The 25,086-nt window shown below is 39.4% G+C and overlaps 1 protein-coding gene across 1 annotated transcript in view; it reads right to left on the minus strand.

The window, feature by feature from the left end:
* The window catches only part of SETDB1 (SET domain bifurcated histone lysine methyltransferase 1), a 77,459-nt gene that overhangs the window by 10,786 nt on the left and 41,587 nt on the right, over positions 1 to 25,086 (minus strand). The window contains exons 9-13 of the mRNA XM_042782310.1: positions 24,726 to 24,855; positions 23,836 to 23,992; positions 23,597 to 23,752; positions 22,129 to 22,773; positions 21,527 to 21,643 (exon numbers count right to left, since the gene is read on the minus strand). Coding sequence (XP_042638244.1) covers positions 21,527 to 21,643; positions 22,129 to 22,773; positions 23,597 to 23,752; positions 23,836 to 23,992; positions 24,726 to 24,855 — 1,205 coding nt within the window. The remainder of the gene's footprint in view (positions 1 to 21,526; positions 21,644 to 22,128; positions 22,774 to 23,596; positions 23,753 to 23,835; positions 23,993 to 24,725; positions 24,856 to 25,086) is intronic.

Raw genomic sequence — 25,086 nt, forward strand, 5'->3', positions numbered from 1 at the left:
GTACAGTGACTATGTATTCCTTCCATATTCTTTTGATGCTTCCTACATCGTCAATATTTTGCCCATAGAATGCTTCAGTAATGCCAACTCAAGGCTTGAATTTTTTCTTCAGTTCTTCCAGTTTGAGAAATGCCAATTGTGTTCTTCACTTTCAGTTTTTTAATTCAGGTCTTTGTCATCCTCATCCTAATATTTGTCTTCCTGAGCCATGCTCTGAAATTGTCAGTTTTTTTTACTCACAACTCACTTTGGCATGTCAAAATGAGAAGTAACAGCAGCATATATTAGTTATCAGAACACTGAATGTATGAAGTATGAATCAAGGGAAACTGGAAGTTGTTAAAAATGAAATAAGATGCTTAGAGATCACTATCCTAGGCATTGTTATTGTTTGTTGTTATGTGCTGCTGAGTCGGTCCCAACTCATAGCGACCCCTCCTTGGGTTCCCGAGGTGGTATCACTACGGAAGTAGATCACCCAATTTTCCTTCCGAGGCGTGGCTGGTGGGTTTGAACAGCCAACCTTCTGGTTAGTAGTCAAGTGCCTTAGGCACTACACAATCAGAGCTCCCATTATAGGCATTAGTGAGATGAAATGCATTGGTGCTGGCCATTTTGAATCACTCAATCATATGGTTTATTATGCTGGAACAACAAATTGAAGAAGAATGGCATTACAGTCATTGTCAGAAAGAACATTTCCAGATGTATCCTGAAGTACAGTACTGTCAGTGGTAGGTTAATATCCATAATCCTATGAAGAAAAATAGTTAAAACAATTATTATTCAAATTTATGCACTGACCAAGAATGCCAAAGATGAAGAAATTAAAGATTTTTATGACCTGTGCTAGTCTAGGATTGACTGAACATACAATCAGGATGTATTTATAATTACTGCTGATTGGAATCTTCTTTGGAAACAAAGAACAATCAGTAGTTGAAAATATGGCTTTGGTGATAGAAATGACGCTAGAGATAGCATGACAGAACTCTGCAAGACCAACAACTTATTCATTGGAAATATTTTTTCAATAACACAATTGATGACCATACACATACATGGACCTTACCAGACAGATTACACAGGAATCAAATCAACTAAATCTGTGGAAAGAGACGATGGGGAAGCTCAATATCATTAGTCAAGACAAAGTGACTGTGGAATAGACCATCAACTGCTCATGTGCAAATACAAGCCGAAGGTGAAGATCAAAGCACATCCATGAGAACAAAATTACAACTTCAGAGACATTGCACCTGAATTTAAAGATCATCTCAAGATAAATGTGATGCAATAAATGCTAATCAAAGACCAGACGAGTTGTGGGAAGACATCAAACATGAAGAAAGTGAAAGGTCATTAAAAAGCAAGGAAAGAATGGCTGCCAGAAGAGATTATGAAACTTGCTCTTAATTGGAAAGTATATAAAGTGAATGGAAGAAATCATGAAGTAAAAGAAAAATTATACTCAGTTCCTAAAAGCCCCATGGTGAAGGAGGAGGGAGAGGAGTGTGTAGGTGTTAATAACCTATTTATAGCTGATACAAAAGGATCAGGTTGGAAGGAGCAGGGGCAGAATATTAACTCAGGTCTAATCACCTGAAACCTTCCGAGTAGCTACACTGAGTATCATTCATTCATTAGATAAAATTTGTATGAACAGTTACTATGTGTCAGGCAGCACTGAGTTTGCTGCTGGTGATTCCATCTTTAGCAAGACACACAAGGAGACAGAAAAGTTCCTAATCCCCATGGTGCTTTTATTCTCCTGGAAAAGACAGAACAAAAACAAGTCAGCAAATAAATGTGAGTGGTCATAAATGCAATGCAGAACACAAACATGGCAGTCGGGGAGAGAATTAAGAGAGTGAGAATGACCTAGTTTTAGAGGGACCAGGGAAGGGCTCTCTGAGGTTAGACTAAAGCTGACAGCTCAAGGATAAAGAAGATAGTCACACAAATGGTGGAAGGATGCCAAGAAGAAGGTACAGCATGTACAAAGGCTTAAAGGTAGGCTGGAAAACATTGGGCAAGTTAGCTCCAAGAACTGAATAATATCAGTGTGGCTGGAACAGTTTTGGAGGGAGAGATAACAAGAGGACAGATAATGCAGTACCTTGTAACCCAAGGTTAAGACTCAGTATAAAATCCAAAGTACAATGGGAAACTATTAAAGAATCTTAAGCAGGGGAGTGACATGTTATTTGTGGTCACAAAAGAAGTATCTTTATAAAATATTTCAAATAAAAAAAAATGTATATATATGATGAACACTCATGTAGCTACCATCTAACATTATATCAATCTCAACATTGTTATAGGATCCAGGTTTTTGTTTGTAACTAAAACATCAATGAAACAATGATGCAACTGAAGTTAATAATTGTTTTTTTCCTTTGCTCAGTTTTTTATGCCACCACTTATCTGTCAGTTTGTTGAACTGACTGTGTTGGCTTGTGTGCTGCTGTGATGCTGCAGGCTATACCACTGCCATTTCAAATACCAGCAGCGTCACTCATGGTAGACAGGTTTCAGTGGAGCTTCCAGACTAAGACAAACTATAAACAAGGACCTGGCAGTCTACTTCTTTAAAAAAAAAAAGAAAGAAAGAAAGAAAAAGAAACGGCCAGTAAAGACCTTACGAATAGCAGTGGAATACTGTCTGATATGGTGCCAGAGATAAGCCCCTCAGGTCAAAGGCATTAAACTACTACTGGGGAAGAGCTGCTCCTCAAAGCAGAGTTGCTATTAATGATGTGGATGGAGTAAAGCTTTTGGGACTTTCATTTGATGAAGTGACATGACTCAAAATGAGAAGAAACAGCTGCAAGCAGTCATTAATAATTAGAATATATGAAGTATGAATCTAGGAAAATTAGAAGTCATCAAAAATGACATGGAATACAGAAAGATTGATATTTTATGTATTAGAAAGCTAAGATGGATTTGGCCATTTTGAATTGGACAAATAAAAGGTCTACTATGCCAGGAACAAGAAATCCAAGAGCAATGGCATCACATTCATAGTCATAAAGAACATTTCAAGATCTATCTTCAAGTACAATGCTGTCAGTGATAGACTAATATCCATATGCCTACGAGGAAGACCAGTTAATACTACTAATATTCAAATTTATGCACCAACCACTAATGCCAAAGATGAAAAAATTGAAAATTTTTACTAACTTCTCAAGTCTGAAATTGATCAAACATTCAATCAAAATCAATGGATAATTACTGGTAATTAGAACAGGAAAGTTGGAAACAAAGAAAGGAACATCAGTAGCTGAAAAATATGGCTTTGGTGATGGAAAGAATGCAGGAGATCACATGACAGAATTTTGCAAGATCAACAAAATAATTAATCAAAAATACCTTTTTTTTTAAACAACATACATGGCACTATACATCTGGACCTTACTGGGTGGAATACACAGGAATAAAAATTGACTGTATCTGTGGAATGAGAAGGTAGAGAAGCTCAATATTATCAGTCAGAACAAAGCCAGGGAGCGACTACGGAACAGACCATCAATTGCTCATATACTCATTCAAAATGAAGCTGAAAAAAATTAAAACAAGACCATGAGAGCCCAAGTACAATGTTGGGAATATCCTACCTGCATTTAGAGACCATCTCAAGAACAGATTTGATGCACTGAACATTAATAACTGAAGATCAGATGAGTTATGGGATGACATCAAGGACATCATATGTGAAGAAAGCAAAAGGTCATTAAAAAGACAAAAAAGAAAGAAAAGGCCAAAATGGATGTAAAAAGAGACTCAGAAACTTGCTCTTGAATGGACAGTAGCTAATGCAAATGGAAGAAATGATGAAGTATAAGAGCTGAACAGAAGATTTCAAGGTGTGGCTTGAGAAGACAATGTAAAGTATTACAATGAAATGTGCAAACACCTGGAGTTAGAAAAACAAAAGGGAAGAACATGCTTGGCATTTCTCAAGCTGAAAGAACTGAAGAAAATATTCAAGCCTCAAGTAGTTGCAATACTGGAGGGATCTTACTGAACAACACAGAAATCATTAAGTGAAGATGGAAAGAATCCAGTTACTATACTAAAGATAATTGGTTGACGTTCAACCATTTCAGGAGGTAGCATATGATCAAGAACTGATGGTACTGAAAGAAGAATTTCAATCTGCACTGAAGGCTTTACAGAAAAACAAGGCTCTAGGAATGGTAGAGTATCAACTGTGATGTTTCAACAAACAGATGCAACACTGGAAGTGCTCATTTGTCTAGTTAAGGTTGTTGTCAACTTGGCTGGGCCTAGTTGAGTGGCTGGACAACTGGATGTAGTTATTTTCCATGGTGAGACTGGCAATCAATTCCATGGTGGAATCTACTGAAGCAGCTGAGTAGCTGCTTTAGGGATGTGGTCTGCTTCCAGTATATAAGCAGCAACTTTGAGGATGGTCTCTTCTTTTGGCATGCTTGAATTCTGCATGTAGCCAAGTCATTGCTCAACATCCTGCCATGATCTGCCAATCTTGGGACTTCTTCTGGACTTGAATTAGTGGCCTGCCATGTGGTTTGGTAACAGTGGGACTGTGCCTTTCTACTCATCAACCCTGGGGTTGTCAGCCTCAGCAGCTAGCAGCTGCCTGAGTGAAGAAAAGCCTCCAGCTTCAATGGGCCAGGAGCAGGAGGCAGAGCTGAAGTCCAAGGTTGAGGGGCTTTCACCCAGGCCCTAGGGCCTGGCACTTTTAACTCAAGACTTAAAGCCTCCAAAATTGTAAGAGAATAAACTCATATTTGTTTGAGCCATCCCATTTGTGGTATGTTCCCATTAGAGTGACACTAGGTAACCAAAACACTAAATTTAGAAGTCAGCTACCTGCTGAAATGACTGGAAGAGTTCCATATTTGTGCCATTCCAAAATTCCAAAGAAGGGTGATCCAAAAAAAAAAAAAAAAAGAGGAAATTAAAAAATGGTTAAAGCAATATACTGACAGGGAACTGCCACAAATTCAAGCTGGATTCAGAACATGTGGATTGAGGGGTATCAGTGCCGATGTCAGATGGATCCTAGCTAAAAGCAGAGAATACCAGAAATATTTATCTGTGTTTTACTGGCTATGTAAACATTTAGCTTAGTGGATCTTAACAAATTGCAGATAACATTTCAAAGAACAGGAATTCCAGAACACTTTAATTGTGCTCCTGAGGAACATGTACATGGAGCAAGATACAGTCAGTCAAACCGAACAAGGGGGTATTGTGTGCTTTAAAATGAGAAGAGGTGTGTCAGGGTTGTATCTTGCCACAATACTTATTCAATTTGTATGCTCAGCAAATAATCTGAGAAGCTGGAGTATATGAAGAACAACACAGCATCAGGATTAGAGAAGATTCATTAACAATCTGTGATACACAGATGATACAGCCTTGCTTGCTGAAATCAAAGAGGACTTGAAGCATTACTGATGAAGATCAAAGATTACACCCTTTAGTATGGATTATACCACAATGTAAAGAAAACAAAAATCCTCACAACTGGACCAAAAGGCAACATTATGATAAATGGAGGAAAGACCAAAATTGTCAAATTCATTTTACTTGGGTCCATAATCAACACCCATGGAAATAGCAATCAAGAAAGCAAATGATGCATTGTGTTGGGCAAATATACCACAAAAGACCTCTTTAAAGTGTTAAAAAGCAAAGATGTCACTTTGAGGTGCATCGACCCAAGCCATAGTATTTTTAATCACATCATATGCATGCAAAAGCTGGACAATGAATAAGAAAGAAGAATTATTAATGCACTTGTAATATCATGTGGGTGAAGAATACTGAATATACCATGTGCTGCCAGAAGAACGAACAATTCTTTGTTGGAAGCAGTATAGCCAGAATCCTTGTTGGAAGTGAGGATGGTGAACCTCTGTCTCACGTACTTTGGACATATTACCAGGAAGGACCAGTTCCTACAAAAGGATATCATGCTTGGTAGAGGGTCAGCAAAAAAGAAGAAGACCCTCAATAAGATGGATTGACACAGTAGCTGTAACAATGGGCTCAAACATGGCAAAGACTGTGAGGATGGCACACAACCGGGCAGTGTTTTGCTCTGTTATACACAGGGTTGCTATGACATGGAACTGACCTGATGGTACTTAACAACAGTTAACCATGAAGTTGGCAGAATCCATCCCCAATCTCCCTAGTTCTCTCAATCTTAAAGACCCTCAAACACATCAAATTTTCTATCAAAACCATCTTCCCGAAGAAGTCTTTCTTGCAGCTTTCTGACCTACTTTAAGGCTGGTTGTTCTTTACAGCTGTCAGTCTTGGAGCCCTTGTCATTTCACTATCATCCAGGGGGATTTTTTCCATTCCCCTTTTGATATTTGGTTTCATATGCCTTCTTCTTCTCTGTTGTTTTTTTCCTCTCATTCTGGTAAACATCTTCAGGAGCTTCATGATAAGCTCTGGACACTAGAGGTAAATTTTGAGGCACTGCATGTCTATAAATGTCTTTATCCTACCTTTACATTTAATTGACAGTTTGCTTGGGTTCAGAATTCTAGGTTGAAAATAATTTTCCCTTAGAATTCTAGATTTCTCAACTGTCCTAAAGTAATTTTGATTCTTTTATCTTTTTATGTGGTCTATTATACTCCTCTAGAAGCTTTTAGGATTTCTCTTGTCCTCAGGATTCTGTCATTTTATGATCATGCATATTAGGGGGAATCTATGTTCATACATTATGCTGGGACTAGATTGGCCATTTCAATTTGGAAACACAGACCCCTCAATTCTGGGAAATTTTCTTAATCATTCCACTGATGGCTTAAGCACTAGGTTTGTAAGTTCACATGTTCGTAAGTAACCAGTACACCACATCATACCCACTGTTCCACTTTCACTGTCCTTCTCTTTCGCTGGCTAATTCTCAGTTTCAAATGGCTGGCTCTGATGTTCAATTTCTGAATGTTGGAGAGCCAGAGCTTACTCCCGCACTCCTGGGCTCCCTTCTATTCTCTTTTATCATATTTGAAGGACAATTCTGCTGGGGATACAATTCTTGGTTGGAAAATTTCTTCTTTCAGAGTTTTATACTTACCATTCCAGTGCCCTTCTTGCTTGCATGGTTTCTGCTGAAAAATCTGAGTTTAGTCTTATTGGTTGCCCTTTGTAGGTAACTTTATGTTTTTCTCATGCTGCTTTCAGGATTTGTTATCTTTTGACTTTGATGAGTTTGATTATGACATGACTTGGTAATTTTCTTTTGGAATAGATCCTGTTTGGGGTTCACTGAACTTCTTTCATCATATTAGGGAAATTCTCTTCCAACAAATCTTCAACAATTTTCTCTGTGGCTATATTTCTCTCTTCCTGTTCTGGAATTCCAAGTACTTTTAAGTTATTCCTCTTGATGGTATCTCACATAAATCTTCTTTCCTCATTTTGTTTTGATCTTTTTTCTGATTGATCTATTAACAAAGTGGCATCGAGGTATTTGTCTTCAATCTCACCAATTCTGTCTTCCGTCGATTCAATTCTACTCCTTTGCCCACTCATTGTGTTATGTATTTCTGAAATTTTAGTATTAATCTTCTGGATTTCTATTTGTAGATTTTGTTTCATTTATAATTTTTTATTTATTTTGCCATTTTGTTCTTGTATTGTTTTAAATTGTTCTAGAATTTTGTCTGTTTTCCTTAATTTCGTCAGTGTCTTTCTTGCTCTGTCTCTCAATCCTTTGAAGGTAACTAAATATAATTATTTTGAATTCTTTATATCAGGGAGTTCCAAAGCTGTTTCTTCCTCAGGGATGTTTTCTGGGTCTGTATCCTGGTCCCTTGTTTCTATTACTTCTTTGTGTGGACTGTGATGGTCTGTTGTCTCTAAGACACTGTGACATTGTTGTATTTATTATTTAATCAGTAACTGTATGCTGGTGTGATTCACCCAAGATTTTTTTTTTGTTTTGACATATCTGAATAAGCAGAGAACTGTGCTCCTCTATTTGTTAGCTGGCAGCACTTAGACACTCACTACCTGTCTCCTGGTGAATGGGTTAGAGAATGAGAGTGAGCACATAGATCTTTGTTAGCTGTTTGTGAAGAACTGTTAAGGGTGAGTAGGGCTCATACTGGCTGTTGTCTATTGGCCAGCTGGTGCAAAAGCAAGTGGCGGCCTTCACTCAGTAGGTGGGGCTACAGGAGGGGCAGGTATGATCGGGTCATATGGTCACAGTTGCTTATCCTACTCAGACAAAAAACAAAACAAAACAGAACAAAAAAAAACACACCAAGAGAATACAAACAAAGAGGACAAAAAACACAAACTGCATAAACAAACAGATAAACTGCTGAGTAAAATAATACTAATAAAAAAATGATAAAATTGCAAATAGAAAAAAAAAAGGGATGAGAAGAACCAAAAGAAAGAAAAAAGATGGAAAGAGAAAGAAGGGAAAACCAACCAACCAACCAACCTAGAACCCAGGAAGGGAAAAAGAAAGAAAAAAAAATTAAAAAGGAAGAAAAAAAGAATAATTTTAAAACAGACAAACAAAAACAAAACTGGGGTAGCAAGGCAGTGCACCCAGGCTCCATCAGGGCACAGACTGGAATGGAATTCCTGCCCAGGCTAGAAGGTAGGTAGAGGTGGGAGATGGCCACACCCCCATTTACCAAGAGGGTGTAGTGTATAAGAGTAACAAGGGCATTATTGCACCTTTCCAGTTGTCAGCCTCCAGTGAGGTTGCCTTGCTGGTCCCCAGCAAACGGAGCCTATTCTTAGGTCGCTGGTATCAGAATGCCTCTTGCAAATATTCAATATGGTCACACCGTTCGCAAATATTCAAAGTTCACAGCTCAGTTTATCTCCTCATTTGCTGTTCTCCTTTCTAGTCGTCGGCCACTAGTGCAGTTTTCCAAGCAGCCCTTGGCGAGCAAGGCCAATTCTTAGGTTAGTGCCCAGATCCTAACACTACTTGTAAATATTCAATCTGGTTGTGTTGTCAGGATAGCCAACAGTCTGCAGCTCTGTTTGTCTCCTTATTCACTGTTTTCATTCAGGTTCTTCTACTAATTGGTATTTAATCCATTTTTTTAATCCTTCCTTTGAAAGCTCAGGGCTCCAGGATTATCTTCTGTATCTGTGTCAACTGGTTTCTCTTTTCTTTGTTGAAGAGGGTCTGTGGAGCTTGTCTACCTATTCTGCCATCTTGTCAGAAGTCTTCTTCTCTATTATCAATAAATATTCTCTCCAGCTAACCTTATTCTGTCATTAAGTATTATTCCTGTGGTGTTGATTCCTAAATCTTTTTGTCCAATGATTATACTTCTCCCTAGAAAACCCAGCACCCTTTGGACATTTCCACTTGGATTGCCTAATAGGCATCTCAAATTTAACATGGGTAGAATAGACGACGAATTTCACCCAAACCTATTCCTTCTCAAGTGATCTTTGATCTCAGTAAAAAGCACCATCATCCATCTAGTTGCTCAAGGAAAATTTTAGGAATTACACTTGATTCCTCTTTCCTTCCCACACCATAATCAATCTATCAAATTCTGTAGTTCTATCTCGAAAAGCATCCCAAATCAATCCTTGTCATCTCTACTGCCACCACCATTCCAATACAAGTCCCAGCCACTACCATTTCTCACTTATACTCTTATAATTCTCTAATTGTTCTTCCTAATTCTACTCTTGCTGCCTTAAGAACTACTCTCCACACAGAAGCCAGAATAATTTAAAAAGTCAGATCATATCACTTGCCTACATAAAAACCTCTAATAATTTCCTGAGGAAAAAGATGTGGGAGTCAGCTTCCATAAAGATTGCTGTTGCTGTTTTGTTAGGTGCCACCAAGTCAGCTCCAACTCACAGCGGCCCTATGTACAACAGAATGAAACACTGTCCGGTCCTGTGCCAGCCTCACAATCCTTGCTATACCTGAGCCCATTGTTAGAGCCACGGTGTCAATGCATCTCACTGAGGGACTTCCCATTTTTCACTGCCTCCACTTTACCAAGCATGATATCCTTCTCCAGGGAAGGGTCCTGTTTTGGTTACCTCTGTGCTGCTCTAATAGTAAATACCACAAATGGGATGTCGTGAACAAACAGGAGTTTACTCTCTTACAGTTTGGAGGTTTAAGTCCCAGTTCAAAGTGCCAAATTCTAGGGGCTGGGTGAAAGCCCCTCAACCTTGGGCGTCGCCTCTGCTTCCTGTTCCTGGCCCACTGAAGCTAGAGGCTTTTCTTTACTCAGACAGCTGCTGGCTGCTGACACTGACAAACCCAAGGTCGACAAGTAAAAAGGCACAGTCCCAATGTTACCAAACCACATGGCAGGCCGTTAATTCAACTCAATTGAAAATCCCAAGGTTGGTAGAGCACAGCAGGCTGCTGAACAGCGATATGGCTACATGCAGGGTTCAAGTGTGCCATGAGCTAGAAACCATTCCCAAAGCTGTTTCTTATATATGGGAAGCAGACCACATCCCTACTACTTAGCTGTAGATTCCACCATGGAGTTGAACCAGTCTCACCATCGTGAATACTACATCCAGCTGTCCAGCCACTCAACCAGGCCCAACCAAATTGACAGAAACTTTACCACAGGTCCCTTCCGACAACATGACCAAAATAGGTCAGATGAAGTCTGGCCATTCTCACTTCCAAGGAACATTCTGGTTGTACTTCTTCGGGACAGATTTGTTAGTTTTTCTGGCAGTCCACAGTACTTTCAGTATTCTTCGCCAAGATCACAACTCAAAAGCACCAACTGTTCTTCTGTCTTCCTAATTCACTGTCCAGCTGTCACATGCATATGAAGTGACTGAAAACACCATGGCTTGCGTTAGGCACACCTTAGTCTTCAAGGAGACATCTTTGTTCTTCAGCACTTGAAAGAGGTCTTTTGCAGCAGATATGCCCAATTAAATATGCTGTCTGATGTCTTGACTGCTGCTTCCATTGGTGTTGACTGTGGAACCAAGTAGTATGAAATCTTTGACAACTTCAATCTTTTCTCCATTTATCATGATGCTGCTTACTGGTTTGGTTGTGAGGATTTTCATTTTCTTCATATTGAGATGTAATCTATACTGCAGAATGTCAGTCTTTAATCTTCATCGGTAAGTCCTTTAAGTCATCCTCACTTCCAGCAAGCAAAGTTGTGTCATCTGCATAGTGCAGGTTTTAATGAGTCTTCCTCCAATACTGATGCCACACTCTTCTTCATATAGTCCTGCTTCTTGGATGATTTGCTCAGCATACAGATTGAATAAGTATGGTGAAAGGATACAACCCTGACATACTCCTTTCCTGATTTTAAACCACTCAGTATCCCTTCGTTCTGTTTGGATGACAGCCTCCTGGTCTATGTATAGTTTCCTCATGAATAAAATTTAGTGTTCTGGAATTCCCATTCTTTTCAATGTTATCCATAATTTGTTATGATCCACACAAATGCTTTTCCATGGTCAATAAAACACAAGTAATTATCTTTCTGATATTCTTTGCTTTCAGCCAAGATCCATCTGGCATCAGCAATGATATGCCTCATTCATGTCCTCTTCTGATTCCAGCTTGCATTTCTGGAAGTTCTCTGTCAATATATTGCTGCAACCATTTCTGAATTATATTCAGCAAGATTCTACTTGTGTGTGATATTAATGATATTGTTCGATAATTTCCATGTTTTGTGGGATCACCTTTCTTTGGAATGGGTACAAATACGCATCTCTTCCAGTCAGTTGGCCAGGTAGCTGTTTTCCAAATTTCTTGGCACAGATGAGTGAGTGCCTCCAGTGTGGCATCTGTTTGTTGAAACATCTCAATGGGTATTCTGTTGATTCCTGGAGCCTTGTTCTTCACCAATTACTTCAGTGCAGCTTTGACTTCTTTTAACACCCTTGGTTCTTGATCACACGTCACCTTCTGAAATGAATGAACACTGACCAGTTCTTTTTGGTACAGTGAGTCCATGTATTCCTTCCATCTTCTTTTGATGTTTCCTTCGTCATTCAATATTTTGCCCATGGAATCTTTCAATACTTACATTTTTTCTTCAGTTCTTTCAGCCTGAGAAATGCTACACATGTACTTCCCTTTTGGTTTTCTAACTCCAGGTGTTTGAACATTTCATGATAATAACTGGCTTTGTCTTCTCGAGCTGCTCTTTGAAATCTTCTGTTCAGCTCTTTTATTTGTCCTTTCTTCCATTTGCTTTAGCTACTCTTCAATTAGGGCAAGTTTCAGAGTCTCTTTTCACATCCATTTTGATCTTTTCTTCCTTTCTTTTTAATGACCTTTGGCTTTATGAATGATGTTCTTGACGTCATTCCATGATTCCTCTGATTTTCAGTCACTGGTGTTCAATGCATCAAATATATTCTTTAGATGGTTTCTAAATTCAGGAGGGATACAATCAAGGTCATATTTTGGCTCTCATGGACTTCTTTTAATTGTCTTCAGCTTCAACTGAAACTTGCATATGAGCAGTTGATGGTCTGTTCCACAACCAACTCCTGGCCTTGTTTTGGCTGAAGATATTGAGTTTCTCCATTAACTCTTGCCACAGATGTAGTCGATGTGATTGCTGTGTACTCCATCTGGCAAAGTCCGTGTATATAGCTGCCATTTATGTTGCTGTAAAAAGATATTTGCAATGAACAAGTCATTGGTCTTGCAAAATTCTAATCATTTGATCTCCAGAGTTATTTCTATCACCGAGGCCATATTTTCCAACTACCGGTGATTCTTCTGTTTCCACCTTTTGCATTCCAATCACCAGTGATAATCAATACATCTTGATTGCATGTTTGATCAATTTCAGACTGCAGAAGTTGGTAAAAATCTTCAACTTTCTCGTCTTTGGCTTTGGTGGTTGGTGTGTAAATTTGAATAGAGTAGTATTAATTGGTCTTTCTCGTAGTTGCATGGATATTATCCTATCATGGACAACATTATACTTCAGGTTAGATCTTGACGCATTCTTTGTGACAATCAACGCCACTGTATTCCTCTTCAATTTGTCATTCCTGGTATAGTAGATCATATAGCCATCTGGTTCAAAATGGCCAAAATCAGTCCATTTCGGCTCACTAATGCCTAGGATATCAATCTTTATGTGTTCCACTTCAATTCTGACAACTTCCAATTTTTCTAGGTTCATACTTTGTACATTTCATGTTCCGATAATTAATGGTTGTTTGCAGCTGTTTCTTCTCATTTTGAGTCATGCCACATCAGCATATGGAGGTCCCAAAAGCTTTACTCCATCCACATCATTAAGGTCAGCTCTACTCTAAGGAAGCAGCTTTTCCTAGTTGTATTTTGAGTACCTTCTGATCTGAGCAGCTCATTTTCTGGCACTGTATTGGACAATGTTTCAGGGCTACTGATAAAGTCTTCCAGTAATGTATCAGACAGTTTCAGTGCTATTCATATGGTTTTCACCATCCAATTCTTTGACAAGTAGATAGCCCCTTCCTTCTTCCAAGTCTTTCTTAGTTTGGAAGCTCTGCTGAAACCTTTCCACCATGGGTGACCCTGCTGGTTATGCAATACCAGTGGCATAGCCTCCAGCCTCAACAAACAAGCCACCACAGTACAACAAACTGGCAGACAAGTGGTGGTCCATAAAGATTGCTGTTGTTGTTATGTGCCGTCGAGTCAGATCCGACTCACAGCGACCCCTCCTTGGGTTTCCGAGGCAGTATCACTACTGAAGTAGATTGCCCAACCTTCCTTCTGAGGAGTGGCTGGTGGGTTTGAACTGCCAGCCTTCTAGTTAGCAGTCAAGTGCCTTAGGCACTACGCTACCAGAGCTCCTTATATATGTATGTATATATATATGTTGTTGTTGTTGTTGTTATTTGCCGTCCAGTCGGCCCCAACTCATAGCGACCCCTCCTTGGGTTTCCGAGGCAGTATCACTACGGAAGTAGGATTGCCCAACCTTCCTTCCGAGGATATAGTTTATTAAATTATTGTCTAATATATGGTTTCCAAAGATATTCTCCCAGTTAGTAGCCTTTCACTCTTCTCAGTAAAGTCTTCTGGTAAACAAAAGTTTTAAATTTTTACGAAGTCCAATCATTTTGTCTTCAGCTATTTGTGCTTTTTTATAATATTAGATAATCTATTGTTGAAAGACAGGCCTGACCAGGTTGTGTCTGCTTGTTCTTCTAAGAATTTGATGGCTTTAGTTTTCACATTAAGGTCCTTAATCTACTTCTGTTTTTGCATATCCTGTGATGCATGCATCTTGTTTCATTTTTCTGCATGTAGAAATTCAATTTTCCCAACATGATTTTTCAAAGATACTTCTTTCCCCATCAAGTGGACTTAACACGCTTATAGAAAAATCAACTGACCACAGATTTCTGGACTCTCAATTCTGTTCCATTGGTCTATGTGGTTCCCACCCCTGCTCCAGTGGTTTCCTATTACACCTTATATTTGATTCTAATTTTTCATTCCACTTTACAAAGCCCTATATAATCAGGTCTCTGCCTACCTCTCCCCTCTGAACAAATCTCTTATTACCCTCCCCCTTGAGCAGTATGTTCCAAGAAACTAGCTTTCTCCTCTTCCTTAAATTTGCCATTCATATTTGCTTTAGCATTTTTGCACTGCCTGAAATGCTCTTCTCACTGATCTTGAGTCTCTAGTCTCTTGTCATCCAGACATCAGACTAAGCTCCTTCTTACTCACAGAGAAATTCCCTGGTCACTCATTCAAAAATATCACAGTTTTAGTACTCTGCAAAGCACCTGTCATAGTCTTGTACTGTTGCTGTTTTACTACCTCCCCTCAGTGGAATGGAAGCTCCACAAGACAAGAGATCTCATCTAATCTTACTCATCTTGAATGCCTACAACTACAATACTTGACATATAGTTGGCACTCAATATATGTACTTGTTGAAAGAATGAACTCATGTAATAGATGTTTATTAAATGTCTACTATTTGTCAGGTTATACAATAGTAGACCCTACCCTCATAGAAAAAAATTACATCTTTCAGATGAGGAAATGCAACTAAACAAGAGGTTTGCCTATGGTCAGATAGCCAGTTAATAAGAAATAAAAAATGAATAAAAAAATTACTTGAATCAAATGAGAAGGAAAACACAACATACCCTAATCTTTGGGACACAGCAAAAGTAGTGATTGGAGGACAACTTATAGCAATAAATGCACACATCAAAAAAGAAGAAAGAGCCCAAATCAACACATTAACCCAACATCACCAACAATTAGAAAAAGCCCATGGTTACCAGAAGAAAAGAAATTATAAAGATTCAAGCAAAAATAAAAATTAAAAGTCAACAGAAAAAAATCAACAAGTTGGTATTTTGAAAAAAATCAATAAAACTAACAAACCACTGGCAAACTTAACAAAGGAAAAGAGGGAGAGAATACAAATAACATCAATAAGAAACAAACTGGGTAATGTCACAACAGAACCAACTGAAATAAAAAGGATAATATCAAGATCCTATGAAGAACTGTACTCCAACAAATTTGAAAATCTGGAGGAAATGGACAGTTTTCTAGAAACACACCACTTACCTAAACTAACACAGACTTAAGTGGAAAATTTGAACAGACCCATAAGAGAAGAAGTTGTTGAACAGGTCATAAAAAAATTACCAACAACAAAAAAAGTCCTGGCACAGACAGTTTCACCAGAGAATTCTACTAAATGTTCAGAGAAGAAGTGACACCAATCCTATTCAAACTATTCCAGAACACAGAAAAAGATGGAATCCTCCCAAATTCATTTCATGAAGAATAACCCTGATACCAAAACCAGGCAAACAACAACAACAACAACAACAAACGCAACACACTGCTGTGCAGTCGGATGGGACTCATAGTGACCTCTCCTTGGGTTTCTGAGGCAGTATCACTATGGAAGTAGATTGCCCAACCTTCTGGTGAGTTTGAACCACCAGCCTTCCGGCTAGCAGTCAAATGCCTTAGACACTACACCAGAGTTCCTAAAACCAGGCAAAAACATCATTAAAAAGGAATACTACAGACCAATATCCGTCACGAATATAGACGTAAAAATCTTCAACAAAATCCTAGCCAACAGACTTCCAACAATATATCAAAAAAAACAGTAATATATTATGACCAAGTGGGGTTCATATCAGGTATGCATGGATGGTTCGACATTAGAAAAACAATGAATATCATCCATCACATAAGTAAAATAAAGAAAAAGAACCACATGATCATTATCAATCGATGCAGAAAAGGCAATTGATAAAATCCAAGCACCCATTCCTGATCAAAACTCTCAGTGAAATAGGAATATAAAGAAAATTCCTCAACATAATAAAGGGCATATATATAAAACCAACAGCCAACATTATTTTCAATAGAGAGAGTTTGAAACCATTCCCCTTGTAAACAGGAACCAGACAAGGATGCCCTCTATCACCACTTCTATTCAACATTGTATTGGAAGTCCTAGCCAGGGCAAAAAGTCAAGGAAGGGAAATCAAAGGCATCCAAATTGATAAGGAAGAAGTAAACTATCCCTATTTGCTGATGATATGATCCTATACATTGAAAACCCAAGAGAGTCAGCAAGAAAACTATTGGAATTACTTGATTTAGCATCGTGGCAGGATATAAGATCAACATCCAAAAATCAGTTGGATTCCTCTACACCAGCAAAGAGATCACTGAAAAAGAAATAAAAAAGAACAACAAAGTAGGATGTTTCACAGTCCCAGATCTTAAAACCTATTATACAGCCACAGTAGTCAAAACTGCCTGGTACTGTTATAACCACAGACACACAGACCAGTGGAACAGAACTGAGAACCCAGAAATAGATTCATCGATCTATGGTTAGCTGATTTTTGACAAAGGGCTGAAATCTATCAAGTAGGGGGAGATATGCTCTCTTTAACGAATGGTGCTGGCAAAACTGGTTATCTATTTGCAGAAAAATTAAACAAGATCCATACCTCACACCATACACAAAAACTAACTCAAGATGGACCAAAGATTTAAACGTGAAACCTAAAACTATAAAGCTCCTCAAGGAGAAACTAGGGGCAAATCTAGGGCCCTTAACTTATAGCAAAAATAGACCATCAAGCATAACTCATGTACAAATAGCGGAAGACAAACTAGATGAATGGGACCTTCTAAAAATTAAATTTGTATGTGCTTCAAAAGACTTCTCCAAAAGAGTAAAAAGAGAACTTAGAGATTGGGAAAAAATATTCAGCAACAACATACCTGACAAGGGGCTCATCGCTAAAATTTATAGAAAACTCCAACACCTCAACAACAAAAAGACAATTCAATTAAAAAAATAGGCAGAAGACATGATGAATAGACTCTTCACCAAAGAAGATAATTAGGCACCAACAAACACATGCAGAAATGTTCACCATCTTTAGCCATTAGAGAAATGCAAATCAAAACAACAATGAGCTACCATCTTGCCCCAGCACTAACAGCAAAGTTCAACAAAACAGAAAATAACAAATGCTGGTGAGGATGTGGAGAGACTGGGACTCTCATACACTGCTGGTGGGACTGTAAAAGGATACAACCACTATGGGAAGCAGTATGGTGATTTCTTAAAAAGTTGGAATTAGAAATACCATTTGATTCAGTAATCCCATTACTAGATACATATCCTAAAGAAGTGAGAGCCAGGATAAGAACAGATATATGCACACTCATGTTCACTGTAGCACTACTTACAATAGCAAAGAGATGGAAACAACCTAAGGGCCCATCAAGAGAAGAATGGATAATCAAACTATGATACGTACACACAACAGAATACTATGCAACACTAAAGAATAATGCAGAATCTGCAAAACACCGCATAATGTGGATGAACTTGGAGGACAACAGGCAGAGAGAAATAAGTCAATTATAGAAGGACAGATATTTTATTAGTTTACCATTGTAGAAAGTCAAGGAAAGGTTTATATATGGAAGGAAACTCTGTTGGTTACCAGGGATGGGAGAGGAGGGGAGGCAACAATGCCAGTTAGGTAGAGACAAGTACTGATTTGGGTGAAGGGAAGGGCAATGTACCAAAAATGAGTGATCAACACTGTGTCACTGAGGAAGAGAAAGACATAGAGAGGTACACAGAAGTACAGACAATAAAGATGAACCTTTTGCATGTACAGTACTGCGCTGTCAGTGATGGCAAGCACTGATGGGTAGATAGATGGCTGGACAGGCTGAATGATCAGGTATGTCTATGGATGGGTGTGTGTGCCCATGACAATGTACAGGGTTGGCAGACAATGTTTCTATAAGCATATTTGTATGTGCTGTAAGAATTTCCAGATTATAGTAGAGCTGACAAGTGGCAAGGTTTTGGTGGCTTCTTGGCCACAGCCAGCTACCCTGAGGGAGCAAGTAGTTGAACCTGGGCTCAGGACCACAGTCGCAGGGGACATCAAGCTCAATTGCCATAACATACTACACAAAAACATTGTTCTACATCCTACTTTGGTGAGTAACAGCTGGGGTTTTAAAAGCTTGTAAACGACCATCTAGATGGAATGATGGGTCTCTTCTCATCCAGAGCAAAGACAACTGAAGAAAACCAAAGATGCATGGAAAGAACTGGTCCAAAGGACTTGTAAACCATGGGATCCTCATCCTATATGACCATGAAACCAGAATACTAGATGGTACCCATCTACCACTGTGAACTACACGGAAGGGGATTGGTGTAGGAGATCCTGGATAGAGTGGGAGAACAATGTGGAACAAAACTCAAAATCATAAAAAAAGACCAGGTTTGCTGGTCTGATAGAGGCTGGTAAGACCCCTAAGACTATGGCCCCTAGTTACCCTTCAGGTCTGGAACTGAACTCATTCCTGCGGCTTCTAGCGAAAGAACACACAGGCCTATGGGGTGGACATTTACATCAGTTGGCACACTCCTTGGAACGATCAATCATGGGAGAACAGAAGGGCAGTGTTTGCACAGAGAGATAGCCTGGGTGGCAGGAGTGCATGGGAGGGATGGACACAGGGAAGAGGTTAACTATAGGGAAAAGTGGGAAGAGAGCTGTTACACTGTGGGGATTGCAGTCAATGTCATGAAACAAAATGTGTATGAATTGCTGTATGGAAAACGAATTTGTTCTGTAAACTTTCACTCAAGTCACAATACAAATTTTTTGAAAAAAAAAAAAGCCAGTTAGTAATGGGGACTAAACCCAAAGTCTCTTCTTGTCTAATGTCTTTTCCCACTTAACCACTGGTCCCTGTCACTGTTAACAGAATTCACTAAAAATAATGACATGAGACAGTTTGTTAAGTCCTCAAAAAGCTTAATATAAAATTACCATATGACCTAGCAATTCCACTCCTAGGTATATATCCTAAAGACATGAAAGCAAGGATTCAGATACTTGTACATCGATGTTCATAGCAGTGTTAATTCACAATAAGCAAAAAGGTGGAAACAACCCAAGTGCCCATCAACAGATAAATGAATAAACAAAATGCTTGGCTGCTAACCAAAAGACTAGTGGTTTGAATCCATCCAGCTAACCGCATGAAGAAAGACCTGGCTGGTGATCTACTTCCATAACCTGACAGCCATTGAAAACCCAAGGGAGCTCAGTTTTACTCTGAAGCACACGGGGTCGCCATTAGTTCTCATCTTCTTGACGGCAATGGGTTATATGCATACAACAAAATATTACTCAGCCATAAAGAGAAACAAAATTCTGATACATACCATGATAGCGATTGTACCTTGAAAACAATATACTAATTGAAAAAAGCCATAGAAACAGACAAATACCTTATGATGCTGTAGTGCTGTTAAGTTAATGCCAACTTATGGTGACCCGTTCTACGTGGTTTTTAGGGCTTTTTGGAAGCAGATTACCAAACCTACTTCCTGAGGCTGCTGGGGGTGGGTTCAAAGTGCCAACCTCTTTGGTAGTAATCAAGCACTAACTGTCTGCACTACCCAGTAACTCCCACTGTATGATGGTACTTATATGGAGTATCTAGAATAGACAAATGCATAGAGATCAAAGTTTATTGGTGGTTACCAGGGCTGATGAAAAAGGAGAATGGGATGTTTATTGCTTAATGGAAAGGGTTTCTATTTGGGGTGATGCAAAACATTTGGAAATGGATAGTTTTGACAGCTGCAGAAGATGGTGAATATAATTAATGTCATTAAATCATACACTTAAAAATAGCAAATTTATTGTTACATATTTTACCACAACTGAAAAACAAACAAACAAAAACACCACCAACCAGCAGGCAGTGGGGGAATAAAAGGAAAGACAAGTGCATCCCTCTCCAAATTATTTAAACAGTCACAGTTTTTCTTTACCTTTACTCTGAGGTAATGATTTCCATACATATTGTGTATATGTATATGTATCTTTATCTGTAAATGGAGTCAGTACATAAAGTGCCTGAGAATATGTCTTTTCTATATCCCCCACTGTGCTGACTGAATAACAAAACATTAAAAATGTGTTACTGAGTGTGGCATTGCTAGTCTTCAGTATAAACAAAATTAGGTCACATTGTTCTTCAAACTACTTCTGAATTTTGTACTTATCTCTATTATCACATGCATTACATATTTTGTGTCTATATAACTTTACCTTCTCAGATCATAAGCTCCTTGAGGGCAGGGATTATGTTTCATTTATGCTCATATTCTTATGCGTAGCACAAAGCCTATTCTTTCATTAATAAATGTCTAGGCACTTACCATGCACCAGGACCTGTTAATGCACCAGTCTGCCCCCATGGAGCTCATATTCTAATGCCTGATACGTAAAAGGTGTTTTATTTTAACTGAAATGATAGACAATTATACTAGGTTTTCATTTTTTGATAAAACTCTTAATTTCAAAGACCTGGGTGCCATGCACCTGTCTTACTTTGCTCTTAATTTGGTATGACTCTTTTTCCAATGCAAATCCCTGACCACCTTTCCAAAACCCTGTTAAAATCTCTTCTTTTCTAGGATGATTTCTTTGATCAACCCCATTGTGATCCCTTCAGTTCTATATCCCTTCAGTGCATAGATCTATCAATACTATATTAATTTAAATTTACTAGTTGTTTTAGGTGACATGCGGTTTTGTTTGCAACTACATGGGAAACCGTGTCTTCTGTTTTTTTGTCCTTCTCAGAAATGTATTTATCACAAAATTCATTTCCAAAGACTTTTCTTGCCAGAGTAAATGCTAATCTGTTTGAACATTCATGTACTTATGAAATTATGATCATTTTTTACAACAGAAAACTGCAAGAGACTATTCTATTCCATCCTTTTAGATCTTCATTTTTAGGAAAGCCCAAGGGAGAAATGTGTATTGGAAATTTAGGAAATAAGATGTAATTAACAAAGTACCTTTTTCAGTATTCTATTTTTGATTCTTAATTTTAGAATACCGATGGTTCCTACAAGCACAGAACAACAGAATATACCCCTCAGTCTCTGAGGTGCTCCTCTTTTCCTTGACTACTTACCCTGTGGGCAGACACTCTTCTAGTCTCTTGTACTGGTAGCCGGAGTGAGGATTAATCTGGCCCCCTGGGGTGCAGGCTGTAGCCTGGATAGTTAGCTGATGGCAGGCACATTTGGACCTGTGTAGGACAGAAGAACACAACAGCTAGGATTGTGATACTTTCTTTTAGGGACAAAAAGAACTAATAAAAGGGTGAAGATACAGTAGTGAAATTACTAACAGAAGGATAGACAGAGCAGTGAAATTTTAATTTTTTCTCATGTAAATGGGAAAGGAAAAGACAAGAATAGTAATAAGATAAGAGAGTTAGAAAATGAAACAAAGTGGCAGATAAGAACATGATGGTGGGGAGAAAGACAAAGTGCAGAGAACCAGGGAAAGACACAAACACAAGATGCATGTACCCAGAGTTACTTAGGTGGCTCCAGCCTCTATACCTCAGATTTCACGGAGGCCTTATAGCAGGGGCTCCAGCTAAAGAGGAAACCAAAAGAAGAAGGGGAAATGGGGAAGAAGTACAGATATACAACAAAGGAAGGAGTGGAGAGAAAAGTAACCATGAGGAGTTGAGAGGCAGGGACAGCAATTCCCCCACCAACTCACTTGTCCCGGCACCCATCCTTGCAGTCACAGCCAACTAGAAATTCAGGGCCTGTGTTAATGAAAACACCCTTGCCCGGGATACGTTCCTTGCTGTAGGCCACTTGGGGTGGGGGTGTTGTGTCAATCTCATTGACACAGGATAGAGGAACATCTTCCTTCCCATAAGTAATGTCCAAAATATAGTAAAAAGGCTTGTAAGGCTGAAACTTTCGGTCCACAAGAACATATGGATCCAAACAGAACATCTCCAAGAAGAGGAAATCACAGCCAGTCTCAAAAAGGTAGCGTTCAATCTCTTGCATTGTCCGAAGACAGAGGCCACAGGGTGTCTTATAGATAACATGAAAGCCCATCTTGCGGTTCACTCGGCGCCGGGCTGTCATCCGCCGGAAGTCATAGAGTAGCGGGACTAGCAGAGGATTCTTGCCCCGGTACTGTTCACTCCTCATAGGTCTGACCCGAGACAGACAAGTATAGCTGCAGACATGGGGTAAGTAGAAAAGCTTCTCCATAGGGGCACGGTACGAGGGCTCTGCCGGGGCCCTCTCCAACATGCCATGGAAGGCTGGAGGTGCTGGGGGTGCTGGGGGTGTTGGGGGTGCTGTGGGTGTTGGTGTAGCAGTGGCTGTTGAGCTTAAAGATGATCTGCAAAATGAGAAGCGAGCGATCAGATAAGGCAACCAAACCAAACCAAACCAAATCCAATGCCATCAAGTCGATTCTCACTCATAGCGACCCTACAGGACAGGGGAGAGTTGCCCCATAGGTGTTCCAAGGCTACAAATCTTTGCGGAAGCAGATTGCCTCATCTTCCTCCCATGGAGCGAGTGGTGGGTTCAAACTGCTGATCTTCTGGTAGCAGATGAGTGCCTTAACCACTGTCCTACCAGATATCCTTAGATAAGGCAACAAGACTACTTTATTATATAACTATCCCCTAGCCAAGCCATTTTTCTCATCTTTAAAATAGTTACGGCCTTAAAGCTAAGACACAAGAAAGTCAGATCATCCTTTTCTTACCCAACCTGGATAATGAAACTCCCTGGCTACTCTTCACTGACTGATAATATCTCTATTTTAACAATATTATCTTTCCCTAAAATTTATCTGCCTGTGAATTATGGAAGTAGAGTCTAATGCTTTTTTCCTGCTCTCTGTCCTATAAATGTTCTTACTAACTCTCAGAATTTAAGGAGAGGCTGTGGTGTTTTCCTTTCTATTGATGGTACTATGTTCAAAGAAAATATTAAATAACTTTCTGGTGATGCTGTATTTTTAGGCACTTGGTTTCTACGTTAGTTATTCTAACTTTGTTTCTCAGAAACTGCTAAAGTTAAAGCTGCCTCTTCTAGTCCAAACTCTTTACTGTCATAATCTTAACTAGGTACCTGGAAATCCGTGGACTGTCCCCTATACAGTAATCACTCAGCCCACCTTGCCACCCACAGAAAGCCTAAGATTCTCTCACCTGTATGTCTGATTGATCCCAGGTTTCCCAGGGGTATTTTCGCTGAGAGCAGGAGATGTAGGGGAGGAATGACCAGAGCCCACAGATCCTGGCCGGAAGGATGTGCTCTTTTTGGCTACCTGCTTCCGTGACTGGGCAAGCTGGCTTTCCAAGCTTCTAAGACAGAGCAGAGAGATCACATAGTGAAGGATACAGAAAATACATGTGAAAACTGGAGAAAAAGAAGGAATAGCACTCACTCAACTTCAGCTGCCTGGGGGGAGAGAGGTGGGGCAGGCGGGACAGGTGGGGCAGGTGGAGCAGTCGGCTGTGGGGGCTCCATTGGCTTGAACTGGGTTCCAGTACTGGTCAGATCTTGGGTGTACTGAACCACAGGACCTTTGCTCCTTACAGCACCTACAGAAAAAGGAAAACTGATCGAGTGAGAGGATAAGAGCTGCGATCGAGTGAGAGGATAAGAGCTGCATAACTTGTATTCAGCCACAAACCCGCTTTTCAATTTATGCAATATAAAAAAACAGCAATGAAAATATTTTGAATAAATGCTAAGGTTGTCGGTTTAGTTTCCATTATTTAAACCAATGAGTAAGAATGATGACACATATAGTATCAAACATTTATACTGCCTTTTGACTTAAATAAGGAGGCTTTTTCTTCCTGCCTCTGAAGATGTATCTCAGTAACTATGTTATATTTTGGTGAGTATTTAAAAAATGCACCCTTTGATCAACTAATGTTAGTAGGAAAAACACTTAATATATGCCAGGAATAAAACCAAAAACAGTCTGAGCTTTAAAAAACTGACCATAGACAGCATATAAATGTGGATCACATGTGGATAACAGAGGTAATCCCTAACCTAAGCCAGTTCTTTCAGATTTTTATGAGGTTGTTTAGAATGAATCACAGCCATAGCAATGCTTTAGGCACCACACCACCAGAGCTCCTGCATATGGAAGTAGCACCACAAATCCCATCACCGCTACCAGGAACCACTCAATGAGCATGAGTCCCATTTACTGTATGTCAGCGGTGTCATCTTGGTAAACAAAGGATAGCCACGTATAGAATCGCCTGTGCTGGTTTGGCTCTATTTCTTCTTTCCCCCAGGATATCTACCAGAACACACCCATGTTTGGACGTGTCCTGAGCTGTCCTCCTTGCTTCTTCTCCAGTGCAGAGGCTGATGATGTCTTCATGCTGAACATAGGCTCCAGCCGTGTAGAGCCCCGGTAGATCCATTCACATCTTTTGTCATCCTAGGGATTTGGAAGAAGGGTGGTGGTGGGAGGACAGGTTAAAGGCTAGAATTTACTCTGTCATTTGTGGAGAATATACATCCATGTATTTCCTCTGGGAAATCTCCCTGATGAGCCCTCGACTCCTATCTATTCAACAAACTTGTATGCCAGGCACCATGGCAAGTATTAGGAATATAAAGAAGAAAAACACATAGTCCTTGTTTAGGAAATTATAGAAGAGACAGATGT

The sequence above is a fragment of the Orycteropus afer genome, unplaced genomic scaffold, assembly GCF_000298275.1.
Source record: "Orycteropus afer afer isolate SDZICR_OR568_19922 unplaced genomic scaffold, OryAfe1.0 scaffold00290, whole genome shotgun sequence".
NCBI lineage: Eukaryota > Metazoa > Chordata > Mammalia > Tubulidentata > Orycteropodidae > Orycteropus > Orycteropus afer.